Source organism: Muscardinus avellanarius (genome assembly GCF_963383645.1).
Source record: "Muscardinus avellanarius genome assembly, chromosome: 9".
Lineage (NCBI taxonomy): Eukaryota > Metazoa > Chordata > Mammalia > Rodentia > Gliridae > Muscardinus > Muscardinus avellanarius.
The window spans coordinates 111090961-111108940 of NC_137795.1; the positions used below are offsets into that span (position 1 = coordinate 111090961).

Below are 17980 nucleotides of genomic sequence, written 5' to 3' on the forward strand. Positions count from 1 at the left end.
AAGCCCAGTTCTCCCCTTCAACTTACAAATCTGGGGTGTAGCAGAAGACAACTATTGATGCTCAAGGATACGCACAAGGCAGGAAAAGGGGTGCCACATTTGATCCCCGTGTGTCCCATAGAAGCCCCATTGCCTGAAACAGAAGACTGCTAGGACCAACCTAACGCAAAGGATCTGGTCAAAACGATCTCATTCCTGAAAAGGCCATGACTCCAATGGACTTAGGAAATAACTCTATTAAGATAAGGGAGGCCTGAGATAGAGAGAAACTGAAATAATGTCTTTTTCTCCTGATTTTTTTCTTTTATTAATATGCTTTTATTGGTGCATTATAGTTTCAGATCATAATGTAAATCGTGTGGACAGTTACATACATTCAAACAGCACTTGGTGAATTTCTTTGATGTCTGGTTTACTCTGGCAAAGTGACTCCTGGCCAGGGTTCAGTGTCTCTTAACATCCAAAATGTTTACGTAACCACTTGGGGCAATATGCCTAGGATGTTTATTTAAAAATGTTGTAATGTCAATTCTTGACTGAAAGTGTTATAGAAGAGAGGTGGTATCACACGTGTTCCTTCATCCATGAATTCAGACACATGAACTGCTTACCTGCTATGTGTCAGTCATATGTTGAAAGCACGAGGATGCCGAGTTCATCAGCCTGTGCCTTCTAGGTGGTATGGAGACGGCATTGCATGAGCTATGAAACATGAAGTGCTATGCTAACTATAAAAAAGATGATGGGGGTGGGCGTGGTGATGCACACTTGTAATCCCAGCCCTTGGGAGAGGGAGATGGGAGGATCACAGGTTCGAGAATGGCCTCAGCAAATAGTGAGATTCTCATCAACCTAGCAAGACCCTGTCTTGAAATAAAAATACAAATAGGGTTGAGGTGTAGCTCAGAGGTGGAATCAATCCCCAATATCTATCTCTCTCTCCCTCTCTCTCTCTCTCTCTCTCTCCCCCTCTCTCTTTCTTGCTCTCCTCTCTCCCTCCCTCTCCCCCTCCCCCGTCTCTCTCACACACACATACACACATACACACACACAAACACACTATGATGGACCAAATTGGCAACCTAGCCATTTTAACATTATCTGATTGCTGAGGAGATAATAAAGTCCCTTTCCATCTCTTCCTACGGTGCTCAAGTATGGCTATAAAGCCAGATGGAGAACTGTGTCCAGTGTGAGTGGGGTGACATTGAACTTGCTAGTTTTATCTGCCTCTACCCTAATCCTATTTCAGGAGCTTTCTAGCTCCTGGCGTGACTCTTACCTCTCAGTCTTGGGAGAGTGGATTATAGAAGAAACCATCTCAGTTTCAGAACCTGGATCTGCCCGTAGCACTGCACCTGGAAGGCCTTGGCTTTTGGCATCCCAATTCCCTTGTAGAGGGCCCAGAGGACTCAGTGCTGGTCCTCATCATTCCTCCTCTCTTATCTTCCCCACCCAGCCATCATCCATGTGAGCAGGCTGAGCAATGCCTCTGCAGGCACCATGTCCTTCTGGCTCCATGTCTCAAGTTTCTACCTGTGCTCCAAGATGTGCTTAGCTGTCACTAATTGCCCACCACCCACCTTCAATTATATTTCAGCATCCTGTTCATGCTATTATTATTACATTGTTATTTTGATGTCTCTCATCAGAAACTGTGACATCCCCAAAGACCAGGGCTGTGTTCAATAGTCTAACCTGTAATATATCCTTAGTATCACAGTCTATCTTAAGATAATTTTTTCAAGCTCTGAATGGATCAAGGAAAGGTAAAAACCATTTGTTATCTGTTTTCTCCTAAACATTATTATTGTATCTGTGAATTTGGCAAAATAAATGCTAACCAATCCCCCTCCTCTCTCTCTCTCTCTCTCTCTCTCTCTCTCTCTCTCTCTCTCTCTCTCTCTCTCTCTGTGTGTGTGTGTGTGTGTGTGTGTGTGTGATACTGAGGATTGAGCCTTGGGGCATTCTATATCCTACTGATATATCTCTAGCCCTATTAATTTTTTTGAAACAAGGTCTTGTTGGGTTGATGAGAGTCTCATTACTTGTGAGGCTGTCCTCAAACCTGTGATCTTCCTATATTAGCTCTTAAGTATGGGGATTACAGGTATGCAGTACTACACCTGGCCCAGTCTTATTTTTTTCAGTAGATAACTTTCTGAACTTTTATGAGCATATTAAATCATATTGAATGAATGATACTATCAGGGCAATGAGGGGCTCTCCTGTTAAAAATGTCAATAGTGAACTAATCTGGGTAAAAGAGTAGTTGTGATCAGAAATTCCATTCTCTTTTCCTGTATCACTTTGACAGATTACAAATTTCACCCACTGAGCTTCCTTATGATGGAGTGCACAGCGGTAGATATTCAAGCAGTGGAACTTTGAGGAATAAGTAGCAAGAAGAAAACACTGATGAGGTGACATGGGAATATGTTCTTGTGTTGAAACAATGGCCTCATCTCAAATGTGAAACTGGACATTTTGCCAAAAGTCTCAACTTAAATCACAGCTACAATAATCAAAGGCGCCGGTGCCAGCAATTCATAAATTAAGTGTGGAGCCGAAGTTTAGACAAATGGATGTCTCCATCATGGCAGGTCTGGAATCCTGCCAGAGTTAAATAGATGCTGGGTGTCAACGCTAAGCAGAGGTGACCGGGACCCTCAGTCCTGTGAGACATGGCACTCCTATGTGTCCAAGCCTAAGGCACACCATGGAGAACATCACAGGGTAAATAGACTCCTCTAGTAAGGTGGGAAGGAAGCAAAACAACTGAAAAACAACTAGAGAGAAGAACCAGCGATCATGGATACATGGAAGAACCATGTTTGTGTCTGCTAAGGTTTGAAAATCCCAGCCAAAGGTTGAACGTTGACCCTCTTTGTGAAGTATGAAGAGGTAGGGCCAGGTGGGGCCCTGGGGGGTAAAGAGGACTAGATGAGGTCCTGAGGGTGGGGCCTCTGATGGCTTTAGTGGCTCCATCAGAAGAGAAAGGGGAGTGAGAGAGTGGCTCTCCCTCACCCTGTGCTGTCTTAGGACTTTGCAGGGTCAGTACCAGAATCAGCCACTCAGCCTTGAACTTCCCAACATTCAGAACCATGAGTCGAATAAACCTTTCTTTCTGTATAAATTACTCACTCTCTGGTTTTTAGTTATAGCAACAGAAGATGGACAAAAACAGCAAACCTGCTTATTATGAATACAAGAGCAAAGGGGGAAAAGTCATTCTGTACAGGAGATGGAAAGAAAAGTTCTGAAGGCCAGGTTATCCTCAGAGCTACCTTACTTCTACTCTAATTTTCTCCTAAAATGTATTATCTAAAAATAATAAAGATGTTGGGAATCGAATTGTCTCATTTCAAGCATTTTTCCTTGTCTGCCGTCCTTCTCTCTCATGGGGTTCTCTTTACCCTTGTTCTTTTTCTGCCTTGCACACCACCTGGCAACGGCGCACCCGTGGATGAGCTGCAAGAATGAGCTGTGAATGAAGGAGTGAGAGGCCTCCTGAGAATTCCTCTGCCCTTTGTGTCCTGCAGTGAGTTCCTCTTAAAGCCTACTCCTCAGCCTGCCTTTCCTGTAGGCGTCCTGTGTAAGCTGGGCAGGAAAGGTGGAGAATGGCAGAGACTCCCTCTGAGGAGCGAGGCTGATGACTGTTTGGGGAGTGTTAGGGGAAAACCTTATGTCTACTAACAGAAATTTTTGTTTTTACATAAAAGTTTAATCCATATTATTTCATATCATCCCATTTCCAGGAATAATTTTTAAAAGCTATAAATGTGGCAAGTTAAAAAATGTCATTTTCTTGTTTTTCTTCCCTCTCTCCCCCACCACATGGGGTGGGTGGGGGCAGACAGGTGTGGAGGGCCGCGGAAGGCCCGTTCTCTGAAGATCCTTGAAGGTGGCCAGGCCTTCAGAACCTCTCCCTCCATTCGGGATGCTGGAGAGGAAAGCTCTGGATGAATTAATGCTGGTTCAGAGGAAGGAGAAGAAGCTATTTCAATGTTGCCTCTATAGGCAGACTGTGGATCGGCAACATTTCTTGTCCACGTTGGGCTGGGTTGAGGTTACCTTCGCAGCACTAGGATGGTCAGTGGTGGTGAGGGAAGGCCTTCTGTGACCTGAATGTTAGTGTCCTCCCAGAGATCCTGCGTTGAAGTCCTACCTGCAAGGAGATGGGCTTTGGAGGAGGAGAACTCACAGGGAAGAACCGATCTGCATGGGATCCGTGTCCCTATAAGCCCCAGGGAGCTTCTCTCCTCCCCGGCCTTGTGAAGACAGGGCCAGGGCCTTAGGTGTGACACAGAAGTTTCTGGGAATAACAACCCCCCCCCCATTCGTGGCATTTCGTCATAGCAGCCCTTTAGAGACAGTGCTTCTAGGACCTAATGTGTACCCACCGCTGTCTAGGTAAAGCACAATCCACGATTCTTTGAAACCTATCATTCGGCTTCGGATCTTCTGTTTTTCCTGCTTCTCATTCAAGCTCTGATCATTACACCCGCACACCTACTGCTAGAGTGTACGTGCTTATACATTTTATGCCTATATAAAATATATCATATACAATAATGTATGCCGGTGTCTGGGCGTTGGGTATAATTTGCGTGGAATTGCAGTTACAGTGAGAACTTTCTGCTTCGTGCACAAATTCAAAACTGGTTTCTTTACATGGAAATTTTTTGTGAATGTAAGAAAGGCTTCCCTAATCCCTCTTCTGGATACTGCCATCCCTCCCAGATGAGGGCGCCCCCCCCCCACACACACACCCTGGCTGTAAGTTCAAGCCTTGAATCGGCCTTGGTTGAGGCAGCTCCGAATCTGGATTCAGAGCCGCCTGGGTCCAGCCACACCGCGACTGACCACCTTTGGCGGGTGTGCTCGCCGGAGCGCGTATCTCTTTGTGCTGGCCCTAGGCGCAAATCCCGGAGTAGCAGGGTCGCTCCAGCGCCCAGGGGTGGGGAGCAGGGGAGCCAGGGCGTGGCCCGCGCTCCGCACATCAGGGAAATCACAGCTGGGGGCGTGGGGGCCTGACCGAGCTCTTGGCTGGATTGTGGGAAGCTGGTGAGATCGGACCCTTTGGAAACAAAGCCGCAGGAAGGGCCCGGGCCGCGGCGAGGCCTGGGGAGCGCGCCGGAGCGCAGGTGTGCAGTGGGGGCCATGCTCCCCGCCCGGAGCCGCGGCCGCCAGGCGCTCGGTGCCCTGCAGCTGGTGCGGCGACGGCGGGCGCGGCGCAGCCATGGAGACGCACGTGTGTCCCCTAGTAACCCGAAACCACATTATTTATCAGCAGCCGCCCCTGCCTCGCCGGCTACCTCCAGACTGGCGGACGTGCACCGCCGCGTCTGGCTCGGCCTCCCCCGCCGGGCACAGTTGACGGGCGGCGGCTCCCCCCGCGGGCGCTGTTTGTAAACCGCGCGCCTGCGCCGCCGAGGGGGCGTCTGCCGGGAGGGGCTCCGGCCGCCCTGACAGTCGGGCTGCTCACCCGCGCTGCAGCCGGAGCCTGCTGCACGCCCGCAGAACACCGGCGCGCGTGCACGCTCACGCGCGCACACGGGCTCGCGCGCACTCGCCGCCCGCCGGCCCCCGCCCTTGGGGACGAGTGCAGGACCGCGCGGCCGCCGGCGCCCCCGCCGGCCCCCGGGCCCCCGCGGCGGCGCGGCGGGTGTGGACGGCCGCTCGCGCGCGCCCCGGCCTCGGCCAGCCTCCCGCTCCGGCGGCCGGCTCCGGCTCCAGCGGCATCCCGCCACCCGCCCTCGCTCCCGCCCCCTTTGGCGACCGAGGCTAGAAGGATTTGATGGTTTCCGGGCTCCCGGGATCCGCGGCGAGCGCAGAGGGACCGGAGCCGAGGTGCCCAGACCGACTCGGGAGACCTGGAAGAATTCTTTCTTAAACAGCCATCCCCGCCCAGGCGTCGGTCCGCCAGCCTCTACTTCGATCCTCGCCCGGACCATGGATTAAGTTTCTCTTCCCTGGGGCAAAATGAAGGAGAAGGCGATGATCAAGACGGCGAAGATGCAGGGGAACGTGATGGTGAGCGCGGGCGGGAGCCGGGGTCCGCGCTCCGCGTCCCCAAAGCCTGGGGACCCGCCGGCCCCGCGCAGCGCAGCTCCGCACCTGGCCGGCGCCCCCCGGGGCAGGCGTTTATTTGCAAGTCGCAACTTGGCGGCTTCGCAGCCAGCGGTGCTGCTGGGGCAGGTGGCTTTGTGTTTAGGGGTGCGGACTAGGAGGGAGCCCTTGAGGGCCTCGGGTCTGTGCGAGTTCCCAGCAGATCCATGAGGCAGTCTAAGGGAAAAGGCAGAGAGAGGAGGTCATCACAGGGGCAGGGCCACGGGGCCCTGATGCCCGCGCCGGCATTGGGGTGGGTGAGTCCCCAGAGCTCTAGACCTGTCGGGGTTTACCAAACCAGTCACTCTGCTTTGCAGGCTGCCACAGCGTCCGCAGCTGCCCACCTGACGAGGCCCTGCTCCCCAGATTTGGGAAAGATGACAAGGTTGACTGTGCCCAAAGGGTAGTGATGCCATAGGGTTCCCCCAAAACGACTGTGTGCAGGGTGAGATGCTGGACGCTCAGGGCTGCAGGCCAAGGGGCAGTTTAGCATGGACAACTTTGCTAACTTGAAGACCTTGCATCCCGCCTTCCCAGCTAGATTCCCTCCTGCCTGCTCCCACCTGGTGCCTGGCCTAGGCACACCTGCTGCATCCCGGCTGGCGGCGAAGGGGTCAGGTTGTTAGAAACTCCAGTGGAGCATCAAGAGGTTGCCATCTTGTTCTGTGAAGCTGTGCCTGTGTGTGTTTATTTGGGCAGTGTTTTAACCCCTTAGCTGTTGGCGTGAGGTGAGGGTCCCTGGTGGTGTAGTGTTGGTGGTACTTTCTGTGTAAGGGAGGGAAAAGGTGTGTGTGTGTGGGGGGGGGGGGTTACTGCCTTGTTACTTTAGAAAGTACATCGGGAAATTTAAGAATTATGCCAGGCACCAGGTCTTGAGTTGTTTACAAAAGTGAGCTGGGTCCAGGGCATGGGGGTGTGTGTGTGTGTGTGTTCAGGAGAACCAGGTAGTCATGCATTTGGAGGTTTTCCCTTTAAGCAAAAAGAGACTAGAAATGAGAAATGATTTTAATTGAAAAAATATACCAGGCTGGCTTAACCACGCCCACAGCAAGGCACCTGTTGCTGGCGCAGCAGAGTGGGTTGGTTCAGAACCTGGCTCCTGAGCCAGGGCATGCCCTGCTCCCTTTAAGGCAAGGCCTTTGGGGCACATTATCTGTGTAGAGGACACCCCATGACCACAGGCCCCCACTCAGGGCCGACCTTAGTCTGTGAGTTCTTCTGTTTACCGGATTGCTCCTTTGCAAAAGTATAGCTCTCTTTCTGAAATTTCCTCGTCTTATTTTAAGGCATGGTAATTCAGCTTAATTTCTTGTACAAATTGGGCAGAAATATGCCTGTAGCGATGTTTGCCAACTAAACGCCCACCCCACCCATAATCCCATTTTATGCCTTAATGTGCTGGCCAAACCTGGGCTAAAGATTAGGATACAGATTAATTATGTTGGTGATGACGCAGTGTTCATGATTTTGTAAATCTATCAGTGATGATTAGGAACCTATTATCAAACAAGTCATAATGCCTGTGAATTGTAATATAGCCACGCCTTCATTTTAGATCTTATTTTAAAAAACTTCCAAAGAAGTCTTCTCTCCCTCTGTCTGCTCTCTGCCTTTTACATCAGAAAATGCAAACCTAAGGCGCTGCTAAGCACGTCTCACGCTGCTCTGCTGAGAGTAGGATGCTCGCCGAGTGTCCGCTCTGGTGTCTGGTGTTAGTAAGTGTAATCAGAGCAGGTTAGAAGGGGCTGGGAGAATCCTATAGCAACCAACATTTTAAGAGTCATCTATTGGCTCAAGAGAAGAAATGAGATCCGAACTTACTCAGCCTTTAACTCTTCCCTCGGTTCTTAAATTGACTCTTAACAACTGCAAGTCTGGTTTGTAACTTACTCTAAGTCCCCAGCTCTAGCCAAATCCGCGTGGCTTCTACCTAGAGATCTTTCCTACACGTGAATCACTAATTTGGGATTTAATTTCCCATCAGCTGCTTTGGACGACTCTCTAATCACAGCCTCTCCTGGAGTCGAGGGCGGACCGTTCTCTGCCTGCCCAGGTTGATTGGAATTCAGGTGATAGTTGACATTCACGGTGAGCATCGGATGATTTACTCCTGTTTCTGACGGCAGAGTTGCTGCACATCCGACTGCTGCAAAAAATGCCCCGCTGTTTTATACTGTGTCATATCAGTGCATCTGCACCCATGGAGCCCATGAGCCAGGTCACCCTTCAGGGTCCTCTGAGCTCTTAGCTGTTTAGACTTAGATTTGAGGCTTGATATTTGAGGCAGGAGGGAGCAGGCTCATACAGAAGACTTGCCACTGCAGAAATGGCTGGGAACATGCCAAAGACAGTGAGACTCTGCATGGGCTTGTTCCTTCAGCCAGTCCCTTCTCACACGCTGTGGCTATCCAGGGAGTGTGGACTCTGGTCTTACCAGAGGCCTCAGTGGGACAGGAGCATCCTGGCCTAGCAGTGCCACCTTGCTTGGTGGAAAATCCGTCATGCAATCTGAATGCATGCTTTCTTCACACATTGCTTTAGAAGAGTGAGAAGACAAATGTATTTGTACACTCTCTGATCTTCTGTGTTAACCAGTGCAATCAGTTTACAGCTTCTATTTTTTTTTTTTTTTTGTACTGGGGATTGAACCCAGGGGCATTCTGCCTCTGAGCTACATCTGTAGCCCTATTTTATTTTTTATTTTGAAATAGGGTCTCACTAAGTTGCTAAAGCTGTCCTTGAGCCTGCAATCCTCTTGTCTCAGCCTCCCAAGTACCAGAATTACAGGCATGCACTTCCATGCCCGGCCCTGTTTAATTCTGCAGATGAGGTTTTTCATCACCTTCCAACACTATGAAAGCTTCAAAGCTCGTGCACTAACCATTCAGTCTCCCTTTTAATATATTGGAAAATAAGTAAAGATTTTCCACTCTCTTGGAACAAAAAATTAATTTTGTAAGCCATTGTGTTTACAGAAAATGTGCATCTGAAAGTTTGTAGGGGGCTAACATGTGTTTTTTCAATCACGTCTCTCTTTATTGCTAATGTGATGGTGTCCTACTTATGTAAAATAGTCATTTCCTTTTGCAGTAGGTTCTAGGATCAATGGAAAATTTTGTTATCTGAAGGATGTTGCTTCATGCTAATTTCCTGTGTTTTGTTCCTATGATCTTTCTCAGACCTTCAGTTGCTGGACAGAGAGCAGTTTAAAAAAAATTGGGGAGGGCCTGACCTTTGATCAGTGAGTACCCCTCCCTTGGTGCCTTGTTAGTGGTGGGTAAAAGAGAGTTGGGCATGCTTTGGTGACCAGAGTGATGTCAGAGGAGGCTCAGAAGTAGACACAGAAGATCAGAGGTCTGCAATACCCTGTTCTGTTTGCCAATCCCATGGTCGACTGGTAGAGCTTTTAATGAAAGTTGCAGTCTGGGAACTCCTAGTGTTAGGGTTAGAAATAGAATGGCCCCTTGAAGGGCTCATAAATTGAATTTGGAATTGATATAATTGAGTCATAAGGGTTAAATCTCAGAAGTGGATAAACCCATCATAATTGATTTGCCTAGATGGCAGCCATTGGCCAGTAGGGTGTGGCCTTGAAGATGATCTACATGGACCCTCCTCCTCCAGCTTGCAGTCTCTTGTGTCTGGTCTCCATGATGTGAGGAGCCCAGCCCATGGGCTCTCCTCCTGCCTGCCTCCTGCCGCCATGCCCTGAGATCCGCAGTCCCCAGCCTCAGGTGAACAGAGCCTGAAACTGCAAGAAATTAAGTCTTCTTTCCTCTTAAGTTATGCAATCTGTCTTTAGATTGTAGCTGCAGGAATGCTGATCAGAACACCTAGTAGAGATTAAGCAGGTTTTTCTTTGTGGATGTTCAACTGACTTGGGTCTTTGGTCACTAAACAGTCACTAAACATGGCTGTATCCATGAGACCAGGAGCCCGGGAGCCTTATAGAATTTTTCTCTCCCCCTTCCCATGCGGGGCAGAATGTCAGGTTCTGAACTCTCCAGAGTAAGTGTTTTCTTTTAGACCATCTGAGCACTCCACAGATCAAGGGCAGCAGTCCGATGTCCGCCATGTCACAGTTCCATATGTAAGGGCGTCTAGGCGAGTTGTGTGTGGGACTCCAGTGGGGTACAGCCTCCCATTGGAGCCCTTCCTGGGAGCATCGACCACATTTATGAGATGATTTCTAGGAGTGGTCCCCTTTAGTGATGTAGCATTTCCCCTCCAGGGACACAGGGGAACGCTCCTCCTGCTGCTGTTAGAGACTGGTGACTTGGTGATGTAAAATCCTTATTGCTTGTTCTAAATGTGTTCATTTCAGCATTTCAGCGTGGGTTTTTGAAGAGAATGTGCCTTCTGAAAAATAGGTCCCCCAAATTACTTCCCAGGTCATGGGTTTTTGAGCATTCTCACCACTTGTCTCAGAGGCGGATGCCCAGGTTGATATGTTTTCACTTTTTGGTTGTGGCCTCCCTTCACAAAGTCATCAACCCCATAGCTTGACCATTCTGGAAATAATGACCAACCCCACTGAGTTAAAAAAGAAGGGCTGGGCATGAGTCCATTTCACACACCTTTTTAGAATTGGGTAGACCTGAACACATTAATAACCAGTAGAAATCACATAGCTGATAAAATTAGCAGGAAGAAGTCCCCAATGCCAGAAATAGGCAACCAGCTCAGGGTTTTTTATACAGTGTCTTAAGTAAAATCTCAGTGAAGAGGCTGTCCTGGTTTTCTAAAGAATTATATCCAGTTCTTCAGTTCATGCGTCCTCCAGGTCTTGCATTTGAACACACAAATACACAAAATTGGTTGTTTCCTGCCTTAAATTTTTGCAACCCATTCCGGTCACTAATCATGTTACTTTTGACTCGTTTTTTTATTTTTCTCTCATTGGGCTCTTTGTATTATCACCAAGAGGAGTGGTGCGTTGTGAAATGTTATCACTGATCACTCACTCCAGTGGTAACTGCTTGCCCAGTAAGTACTCAAACAGATGGAGCTGTTACACGAATGGACATTTGATACTTCCCAAATAGTGCCTCATAGAAACTCTAAAATCATAAGAAAGGCCCGTGAATCTGGTTATACATTCCATTCTTTTATGTTAAGAAAAGTGCCTTCAAGTTCTAATTAATCAGGTAGCAGGAGAGAGAATTCCATATGTATCAGTTTTTTTTTTTTTCTACTTTTCTGATAAGATTGGAGCAAATGCCAGTTTAGGGGAGTAGATAACTACTGCTTTGATTTGGGGAGGTAAATAAATTTACTTCAAACCCTTTTTCCTTCTTTTACATTTATTAGTTCAAAATAAATTCAACAATACAGGGGAACGTTGTGGACTGTTTTGACGTTGGGAGCTAATTTTATTGGAATAACAAGACCACATGCCCAGACTTTGTAGGTCCTGGGTACATGTTCGGCTAAGAAGACAAGATGTACAGAAAAAAGCCAGCCAGAAGTGCTCTTTCCCATAGTGACTTTCCTGGAGTGTGGGGCGATCCTTCCACTGAAGACATAGATCTTCCCCAAACTCCCCTGGGGCAGTGGCTCCTAGCACTGGCCGGAGGTCTTAGGAACATTGGAGCATCCTTGGACATGTGGGGGAGAAGCATGGCTAGGGAAGGAGGTTCTCAGTCCCACCACTACCCCACATTCCCTCAGCCCCCCAAACTCAGAGGATCCTGAGATTGTGCCCTGGAATGAAGCTGAGCAGTAGTGGACTCATGGTGGTTCTGTTGTGTGGCAGCATCTGGAACCCCAGGAGAAGAGGTAAACAGACATTGTCTTCGAGGCCTAAGGAAATAAACGATCAACCAAACGGAAAATGTGTTTCATTGGCTGTAGAGGAAGCAACGTCTTGTTTGTAGAGAAACAAAGTCTTATTTCACTGCTTGTAGAGGAAGCAAAGTCCTTGGAGAAAGATAGTCTAGGGCACAGAAGGAGGAGAAAGGGATGTAAACTGTTCACGTGGAAGAAAGAAATGGTCACAGGAAAAATGCTGAGGAAATATGCCAAGGTTTATTTCTGAATGTGTGTTAATTAAACTCATTCATTTATACATAAAAACATAAAATTGCACATAATAATGGGGCACCATGCAACATTCTGAGTTCTTAAATGTGATCTTGTTAATCAAAGTTGTTCCTGTACCCAGTGTGTGTGTGTGTGTGTGTGTGTGTGTGTGTGTGTGTGTATATGTATGTATATATGTATATGTATATATACATATACAGGGATCCCTTGTGTAATGTTTACATCAGATTAAACATCTCTCTCTTTTCAAACATTTATATATTTATGGTGAAAACTTTCAAAAACTTTTCTTCCAGCTTGATTATTTACTTTGGTTTCTCTGGGCTCACTTGTAGCCCAGGGATGGGAAAAGCAAGAATGTTTGAAGAAACTCAACTGTCCATCTGTCTTTTCTCACCCTGCCCACAAAGAGCGATCTTTTCCACTGAAAGATGATCTGTTATTTGTCTCTGGTCCACGTGCGAATTTATTTTGAACCAGAGCAAGCAGAACCAAAGAGGTGGTGAAGAGCAGTGGGGACCAGCAGGAGAGGTTCTGGGGTTGGAGATGGGCAGCAACCCCCGGAGGCAGTTCCCTGAGGAAGCTTGATCAATGCTTCCTGAAGTCCATCAGGACCGCCCCCTCAGTCTTGATCCTGGAGCATGCTGCAGAAGTCACTTCTCTGCCAGAACAATATTCTGGCATTGCAGTCCCTTCTGTGCTGACCTACATGGCATCTGCCAGCTCATCAGTCAGTCTCCTGGCATGTCACTGCCACTGTCTACAGATGAAGAAAACAGGTGGCATCAATTTATGTGCCAATAAGTCACAAAATCCAGAGTGATCACAGCCTAACCTTGGATGACCCATGCAGAGCTTTGAATGGTGTCCCTGCACGTATCCTACCCACACATGGCGCACACGTGGTCACTGCACATTGCACACATGTGTCCCCACTCTTCCCCTGTGGCTGCAGACCAGCTGGGGCGGAGCTGCTGCAGCCCCATCTCTTTGATTACTTGACTTTCTTGGCTATTAAGTAAAAATAACAATGCTTTGATAGTTCAGTGCAAGGATGCCCTGGTGTCCAGTGTTCTGTTGCCCATCCGTGGAGATGAATGGAGATGGCTGCACAGCCTGCCTAGCCACAGGCCTGGTTGGCAGTACCATCTGGACTCGCTATGATCGTGGGGTCTCAACCAGGGAGGAGCCGGGTGGCTCACTGTCTTCATCTAGATGGTGGGTGAAAAATAAGATTTCCTTTTCTCTCTCTTTTTGCTAATAGACTAGCATCCCTATTTTTCAACATAAAGTTTTACTTCAAGTAATTCCTGTTTTGTGATTTTGCTTACATATGAGCAACATGTGGTAAAGTCTTCACTAGTGGCTACCTAACTATGAATGTGGGCCAACCAAATGACAGTGTCATAGCATCTAAATGAGACTCCCATGGTTTGCTTTGGTATACATATAGCTTAGTTTTCTGTAACTTTGTATTTTGTATTTTTTTTTTTTTTGGTGGTACTGGGGTTCCAGGAAACCCTTCTACCTCTGGGCTACACTCCCAGAGACCTATTTCATATTATTTTTATTTGGAAACAGGGTCTCTTAAGCCAGAGAGGCTGGCTTCGAACCTGGGCGATCCTCCTGTCTCCGCCTCCCAAGCGCGGGGATTACAAGCGTGCGCCACCATGCCTGGCTATATTCTGTATTTTGGGCAAATAAGAATTGCTAATCTATAAGCCTAAAGTCCAGAATTATATCATCTCAGTCTTACAAAATTATTTAATTGTGAACTAGATTCTCTGCATTAAAGCAACACATTTAAAAATATTATCTATAAGTATCTTAAACAGAAAGTCAAAGTTTTCAATGATTACATACAAAGCTAAATGTTTCCCCCCCAAAAAAATTCTGTTTATCAGACCAAATCAGATCTTGTTAGACTTTTTTCCAAATATGCTTTGTCAGTGTGTTGTACTTGTGCCTGATGGTGCAGTTGAGTGATGGAGGGAGCGTCCGCACAGTGCTTGGTGGTTCTGTCGGCCTCATGTTGCTCTCTCCTCTCCTGTAATATCAGGGAGACTGGCATCGATAACTTCATAGTGCCCATCACATTTTTAATTGTTTCTTTCGTCGAGTCTGCCTCTTCCTTTCCCTACGTCTCTCCCCAGATCCTCCTTTTCAGGTCCTCTGCGGGGTCTCCTCATTTATCTAAAGTTGTTTGTTGTTTCCCAACTTGTCTCTGGCTTCCACATGTGAAACGGAACCTGGGACCCTTCACTTCCTGAGACGGGCTCATCTCCCTCAGCCCAATATTCTCTAATGCCTTCCATTTTCCTGCAGATGACATGATTTTGTTCTTTTTTATGGCTGAGTAAAATCCCATTGTGTGTATATATTACAGTTTTGTAATCCACTCATCTGTTTGATGGATACTAAGGCTGGTTCCATAATTTGTCTGTTGTGAATTGTGCTGCTATGAACATAGATATGCATGTTTCCTTATAATATTCTGACTTCAATTCCTTTGGAAATATACCCAAGTCCATTACAAATCTAATTATATTAACAGCTGATAGTGGCATAGAGCCTTTACAGCTTATAGAGTATCTTTCTGGACACTATTTTAGTTTATTAGGACAGCACCGTGTATGGGCAAGACAGAGTGTTTTGTTTCTGTGGTTGAAAGGGCTGAGACAGGGAGACATTGTAGAGTCGGAGTGCACCAGGAACCCTGGTGCTAGGGTACCTTATTTTCTGTTCAGACTCTTTACAGTCGTGGACATAGTCCTCACTTTCCAGTCTCAAGTGGAAGCAGACATAGAACCTGAAAGTGGTACTGAGGTGCAGCGCATCTAGAACAATGTCTCTGGTTCCGTCCTTACAGCATCTCTTGCCTCTTCTGCAGAGCATCTGGGCCCTGGAATCTTTTGCCCTTACTGACACACTCCTAAGAATTCTAGAGTCCAGCAGTTCCATGCTTCCTGCTACATCAGCCTAGAATGCGTCACCTGCATCTGTAGAGCTGTGTTTCTCTGGGCCAATGGAATTTTACAGAGATGCTTTGGGCACCTCAACTCTATTAGCATGCCTAGAGAAATGCAAATTAAAATCACAGTGAGAAAACAGTCCAAGGCAAGTCTGAGGTTTTAAAATGATTCTAGCACGGACTTTTGGCACTAATGTGGAAGGTCAGAAATTCTGTGGGGGAAGGAGCAAGAGGGAGACTAAAACTTTGAAAATGTTTTTATACTATACTGCTGAAGTTGGCGAACTGCACACCTTATGACCCAGCCATGCCACTCTTGGGTATTTCCTCTAAGAAATCCAAAGGAACATGCCCCACTCTAGAGGTATGCAGGAGGAAGCCTGTAACAGACACATTCGCAATAGCTTCAGAGTGGAGCCTACCCAAATCTCCATCAACAGCAGAATGCACAAGTACACAGGTGTGTGTGTGTGTGTGTGTGTGTGTGTGTGTGCGTGCGTGTGTGTGTATGTGTGTGCACATGTGCACTGTGGGTATTAGACAGGAGCAAAATTAATGACTTCATACTCAGAAACCCAGAGACATTTTCAAACGTGAGGTTGAACAAAAGAATAAATGTATGATGACTTTTCTATAACGTTAAAATAATAGTTAAAAGTAAAATAGTGTGTTAATGAAGATGGATGTAATGTCTATGATAAAACTGATGACATTTGCAGGAAACTTAAGTTATGCCCATCCAAATTACAGTAGTGGTGCCTGTGGAAGGGCTCAGAGCTTGACCAAATGGTATTGGCGCAGGATCCTTCATGATCGTTTCTTTCTGTCTGCACATGGATGTGCAAAGCATTGTTTTGTACTTGTGTTGCATCTAAAAATACTTAAAGATTTTACAGTGTTTTACCATCTACTGAGTGAACGTCCTGTGCCACGTATAAGTGGACATAAGCCACTTCTGAAGAGGGGGATTATAGACTTCGGGCATGTGATATTCACTACACCTATATATTTAAAGGCATGGCTACGTTTACCTATACAGAGATCTTGCTTGGCTTACACACCATCACCTCAAAAAGTCTGATCACATTTAGCGTGCTTACTGACTGGTAAGTCAGTATAAAAATGTGTAATTTCAATCTGATCTTTCATTCTCTAACAAAGTAGTTTCTTGCGTTCTCAACGGTTGACTTTGTGAAGTGTTACTGATGACTTGCTATTATATAAAAAGGGAGATGTTAGGTAGGTGTCAGGCACATGCCTGCAATGCCAGTACTTGGGAGGCCGAGACAGCAGGATCTCAGGTTTGAGACCAGGGCTCAGTACCTTAGTGAGATCTTGTTTTAAAATTAAAAGAACTGAGGGTAGAGCTCAGAGGTAGAACATATCTGGGTTCAGTCTCGAGTACCACACATATGCATGCATACACACACACACACACACACACACACTACAGTGAGAAGTAAAACACTGAGCTTCCATTAATGTTCAGAATCACAGCTGGGTACAAACTTAAATACTAATGCAAAGAAATGCCCTTTTCCTCCTCTTTTTCTCCCTCTCTCCTCTCTCCTCCCTTTCCTTCTCCTGGTCCTCTTCCCTCTCCTCATTCTCCTCTTCCCTTTTAATATAGGATAACTTTAAACTGCATTTGTATTCTTACCCATAACTGTGAGGAGCCCACATTGTTGTTATAGTGAGAATTGCATGTCACAGCTTGAGGCCAATTTGATCACCTCTGATCTAGCACCCAGTCCTTATCTCAAAATAGAAGAAATAATTACTTGGCACTAAAGCGTCTAGGAGGGAGCTGACAAAGAAACAAGGTGGGCCTTCTCTCTTTTGTGTATTTCCTTCACTTTTTTTTTTTTTTTAGGAAATAACATCCAACTTAGTCAACTTGGCCACAATGGTGACGAATGCTACTTTTATATGCAGACTTTCTTGAAATATTGGTCTGACTTTGTCTTTGATTTTGGATATCATTGAAGTTTTCCCAAGTCCTTGCAAATAGCTGCCACAAAACACTGCATTGTGATACAATTTGATTTCTTCCTGCCTTTTAGCTCCTGAGAAATACTTCATGTTCAAAGTGCAATGTGTTCTTTAGAGTGGAGGGCACTGAGGCTGTTGGGGCGAGTTGAATGGGGGTGTGGAGGTGCGTGCAGGCGTGTGTTCAGGTGCATATTCACACTCAGGAAACCAAATTTTGCGCCCTTCTTATTGTGATAGGTTAGGGCCATTATACTCTAGCTGTGAAAATAAAACATCAGAATTCACTTGGTGTTTACCCCTAGCTTGCTTTCGCATAAACCAGAACCACTGCTCCTCTAAAACCCACACATGGTTCCTGAGCCAGCGCTGTCAGCTGCCTCTGCTGCTATGATTTGGGCCCATGTCCCAAAGGCCCATACATTAAAGGCATAGCCTCCAGCCTGTGGCGCCCTTGGGAGGTGGTTGGGTTCTTAGGAGGTATTCCCGTTGGGTGTGTGCTCTTGAAACCCCGGGTAGGACTTTAAGCTCTTCCTCCTCTTCTCTCTCTCTTCCTGGCTGCCACAGGGCGAGGGCTTCTCCCTCTATCCACTCCCTCCATGGTGTGCCATCTCCCCACAGGCACCAAATCTCTAACTCTGAGCCCGAACCAACCTTTCCTCTTTCAACCGTGATTATTTCAACCACTTTGTTATTGCAATGGAAAACTGATTAATACACTTGTGAACCTCAGAAACGCACAATATTGGCCCCACCACAGAGTTTCTGCAGAAACCTAGAGGCAGAGCGGTTCTTATGCATACTAAGATTGACCAGTTCTCCAACTATCTGTGGTGAAGAGGTGGCTTTCGGATTTTTATAGCTTTA

The 17980-nt window shown here is 46.9% G+C and overlaps 1 protein-coding gene across 2 annotated transcripts in view; it reads left to right on the forward strand.

Annotated features, from left to right (window-relative positions):
• Positions 1-17980, forward strand: part of DPP6 (dipeptidyl peptidase like 6) — a gene marked incomplete at both ends in the record, with an annotated part of 1069233 nt that overhangs the window by 146348 nt on the left and 904905 nt on the right. The window contains one exon of one of the 2 annotated variants that reach the window (XM_080701138.1): positions 5986-6036. The exons of the other annotated variant lie outside the window; for it this stretch is intronic. Coding sequence (XP_080557264.1) covers positions 5986-6036 — 51 coding nt within the window. Of the gene's footprint in view, positions 1-5985; positions 6037-17980 lie in introns of those variants that run through there. 2 annotated transcript variants of the gene reach the window in all.